This window comes from Gekko japonicus, unplaced genomic scaffold (assembly GCF_001447785.1).
Source record: "Gekko japonicus isolate JY-2015 unplaced genomic scaffold, Gekko_japonicus_V1.1 scaffold7576, whole genome shotgun sequence".
Classification (NCBI taxonomy): Eukaryota; Metazoa; Chordata; class Lepidosauria; order Squamata; family Gekkonidae; genus Gekko; species Gekko japonicus.
In genome coordinates this window covers 10,794-15,038 of record NW_015166073.1, presented here as the reverse complement: position 1 = coordinate 15,038, position 4,245 = coordinate 10,794, and the positions used below count along the sequence as shown (strand labels likewise).

At 44.9% G+C, this 4,245-nt stretch overlaps 1 protein-coding gene across 1 annotated transcript; it reads left to right on the top strand.

Moving 5' to 3' along the window:
• Positions 1 to 110: 110 nt before the first annotated feature.
• Positions 111 to 2,068, top strand: LOC107110726 (gastrula zinc finger protein XlCGF17.1-like). The gene is made up of 3 exons (XM_015411522.1): positions 111 to 195; positions 559 to 677; positions 1,220 to 2,068. Exons 1-3 carry the CDS (start codon positions 111 to 113, stop codon positions 1,958 to 1,960), a joined length of 945 nt encoding a protein of 314 aa, XP_015267008.1. The 3' UTR covers positions 1,961 to 2,068.
• Positions 2,069 to 4,245: the final 2,177 nt, after the last annotated feature.

Here is a 4,245-nt window from a genome sequence, read left to right as displayed (position 1 = left end):
CAGGATAATTTTTACTCTTGCTTGGGTACGGGTCCCTCCCCATATAAGAATGACCACTTTCTCTCTCTCTCTCTCTCTGTGCGAAAGAAGCCAGAATGATAAGCGAGACCATGGTGGAGACAGACAACAGCCTTGCATCTGAAGAAAGACTGGAGAGTTCCTTAAGAGGATCTCAAGAGAGGATTTCTTTCCCAAGTGAGCTGGGTATCCTTCACAGTTATGTCAAGGAAAAGGGCATGGCATGTTCACAGGACTTTTCTGCTTCACTTCTAAGTGGCTCTTAGTTTGGTAGAATTATGACACCCGCTGGGCAGTACAGGAGGGGGGCGTTCTGGGGCCTGGAATCTGGAGACTTGGAAGCTCCTTCTGGGCAAGAGATCAGCCTCAGCTCTTGAAAGGCTGTGGTCTGCTTAGATCCTGGATATTCTGGGGAAAGGTGGGGGGTTAGCTAGGGGGGCAAGCAGGAGGAGGCCAAAAGGCCGTCAATCCTTTCCTACTGCAGCCTTTGGACCATTCCTTCCCTCCCAGGTGCTAATGTTTCCTCTCTCTCCATTCCAGCAGAGGACGATCAGAGGAATGAGGAGGGCGAGGAACTTCAGCTGCAATTGACAGATAACGTTAATAATGAAGACTTGAAAGGAAGCATCTGGACTCGAGGGAGCCCTAAGAGAAAGCAAGTCAGTCGTTTGGCTGAGAAGAGAGATGGAAGGAAGCATAGTGTACATTTTCCAAAGCCCAATATAATGAAGACAAGTAAATCTATTCAATGTGGAAAGTACTTCAAATATAGATCACAGCTTCTTGTGAACCAAAGAAAACAAAGAGAGAAATCTTTTGAATACTCAGACTGTGAAAAGAAATTCAGTTCGAATGGCAGTGTTGAACAGCATAAAAGAAACCACACAGGGGAGAAACTGTTTGAATGCCCAGAGTGTGGAAAGAGATTCAGTCAGAGTGGCCATCTACAAGTGCATAGAAGAAACCACACAGGGGAGAAACCATTTGAATGCTCAGAGTGTGGAAAGAGATTCAGTACGAAGCAAGTCTTCAATATCATCGAAGAACACACACAGGGGAGAAACCTTTTGAATGTTCAGAGTGTGGAAAGAGATTCAGTCGGAATAGTAATCTTCAAGGGCATAAAATAACCCACACAAGGGAGAAACCTTTTGAATGCTCAGAGTGTGGAAAGAAATTCAGTCGGAGTGGCACTCTTCAGGTACACCAAAGAACCCACTCAAGGAAAAAAACTTTGGAATACTCAGAGTGTGGAAAGCGATTCCGTCAGAATCGCAGTCTCCAATATCATCAAAGAACTCACACAGGGGAGAAACCATTCCAATGTTCAGAGTGTGGAAAGAGATTCTGTCAGAATGCAAGTCTTCAATATCATCGAAGAGCCCACACAGGGGAGAAACCATTCGAATGTTCAGAGTGTGGAAAGAGATTCAGTCAGAAAGCAAGTCTTCAATATCATCGAAGAACACACACAGGGGAGAAACCTTTTGAATGTTCAGAGTGTGGAAAGAGATTCAGTCGGAATAGTAATCTTCAAGGGCATAAAATAACCCACACAAGGGAGAAACCTTTTGAATGCTCAGAGTGTGGAAAGAGATTCAGTACAAATTGCTATCTTCGACTTCACCAAAGATCCCACACAGGGGACAAACCTTTTCAATGCATAGAGTGTGGGAAGAGATTCAGTCGGAGTTGTGGTCTTCAAAGGCATAAAAGAACTCACACAGGGGAGAAACCTTATGAATGCTCAGTGTGTGGAAAGAGATTCAGTTGCAGTAGCAATCTTCGAGACCATAAAAGAACTCACACAGGGGAGAAACCTTTTGAATGCTCAGAGTGTGGAAAGAGGTTCACTCAGAGTGGTGCTCTTCAACAGCATAAAAGAACCCACAAAGGGAGAAACTTTTTGATTGCTCCGAGTCCGGAAAGAGATTCAAGTTGAGTGGGTATCTTCAAAAGCATGTGATGACCCACACATGGAAGATCCATTTTGAACGCTCAGGGTGTGGGAAGAGATCCAGTCACAGTGGCACTAATAAAAAGCATCAAAAAACCCCACACAGAGGACAAACCTTTTGAATGCTCAGAGTGTGAAAAGAGATTCAGTCAGAGTAGCCTTCTTCAAGAGTGTGGAGAATCCCCCCCACGAGTTTTTGAAGTATCCTGTTTTTCTCTCTCTCCCTTCTCTCTGGAAGGGCTGGAAGCTAGGTCAGTTACCAGCCATAGTTTTGCAAATGACTCAACTAGCCAGGTTCTTGAAGTATTTCATACGTACCAAAAGCGGAGGCAATGGTGCAAATCCCCTGCAGAGTAAAGGGGCGTGATCAGATCTGTCCAGCATCCCGGAGTCATCGGCGGGGCCTTTGTCAGGTTGTCTGCCAGTGTGTTTCTGAGACCTACAAAACTGGCAAAAACATTTCCTTTCCCAAATCTTGTGAAGAAATAAACAAGTTGATGATAACTGATATCCCAGTGTGATCAGCCAGCATCCTTAATTTAAAAAACATTTTTATCTGACCAGCGGTTCTAGAGAGGCATTTCTAAATTTTGCAACTTTTTAAAATGGAATGGGACTGTGGACTATACTCACTGGGTACAGTATGTATTTTGTCTTTTTGCTGAATGTATTACCCTGTGTTGCTTTCTGCTTATGTAATACCATAGTCTTCCTTGTGTCTTTGTGCTTTGTTTCAGAGTTCTGTAATCCTAGTCCTATTACATTGCTCATTAAACTGTCTCATCCTATTGATTGCATCGACTGACATCTTACACTGTGTAATCCACCTTGAGTCTCATGGAGAAAGACTGATCATAAACAAATTTTAAAAATTGCCATCCACTTAGCTGCTACTTAAAGAGAAAGATAGTCTAAGTAAAATAGTTGAGAATTTCTATTGTATCACTGGCTTCTTAGGTCGTACAGGCTAATTCAAGTCGGTATTGATTCCTCAGGCAACACAGAAATACACAGCCATCTCATCATGAGTCACCAGTCTCTGCGAGAAAAGGAAGATATGAATACCTCCCCCCCCCATCAGTAGCAGGAAATTGGCAAGGGAGTTGATTGGGCCTTCGAATAACGAAAAGAGGGAGGAAGAGCCTGCAGCGCGGTGCAACAAATGCTCAAAGGAGCACTGGTCACTTCAGGGTTCGTTTTAAAGGGTCTTTTGGTCAAATGGAGACCCCCCCACTCTCCTGGGGAAAGGGGTAGTGGGTTGCTAGGGGCTTGATCCAGTCTCCTGCGCAGTGGCAACACACAGGGAGCACCAGGGATGGGTCCCCACGCTGGATCCGAAGTGAAGCCTGAGTCATCAGGCAAAGCCGCCGCTTTTCGCTCTGAGGAAGGTTAGAAATCACTGCTCTGAAGAGACGCATGGTGAACTGTGAGTAACATCTTGATTGTAAAGGGGAAACAACGAAGGGACTATCATAATTAAAGCCTTTAAGCCCCTAAAGAGTCTTACAGCGTGGGAGGGTGATTTTCCCCTTGTTTAAAGCGGCCAACGAAAGAGAACAGACGGAAGCACTTTACTTTCACTTTTTGCTCCGGGGCGATGCTTTGATAGGAAGCAGGCTAAAACCTAGTAACTTGAAGGCTGAATCATACCTTAAGAGAATTGAGGGAATATAGAGACCAGATTTCAACGTGCTCAATTTTTTACCCCAGCAGGGGCAGGGCTGGGAGGTTCAGAAAAGCCCTTTACACATTGTTGGTGGTCTCTGAAAATATAACAACACTGGCTGGCAGCATTTAAATCAAGGAGATTGTCTCAGAAGGGAAACTGTGTAAAAAGTCTGAGAGTGCTTTGAAAGCTGTGTTTTTACTCCAATGTATTACTGAAAGGCTGGTGACTGTGAAAACTTCCCCCCTCCATTGGACTAAGAAAATAGAACTAATTGGTGGGGGTGAGACAATTTAGATCGACCTTGAGGAACATCCCTGCGGTTTACACAGTAAAACACAAGCAACTCATCTGCTGTAAGCAAGTTCTGGGAAGGATTGAACGTCTGCTCGCTAGAGGTGAATAGATGGGAAGTTAATTACAAGCCTTTGCTGACCCCATTTTCCCCGTGACTAACAACAAGGCCTTTGAGAACATAAGAGACGCCAATGCTGGATCAGGCCAAAGGCCCATCCAGTCCAACACTCTGTGTCACACAGTGGCCAGAAATACCAGGTGCCATCAGGAGGTCCACCAGTGGGGCCAGGACATTAGAAGCCCTCCC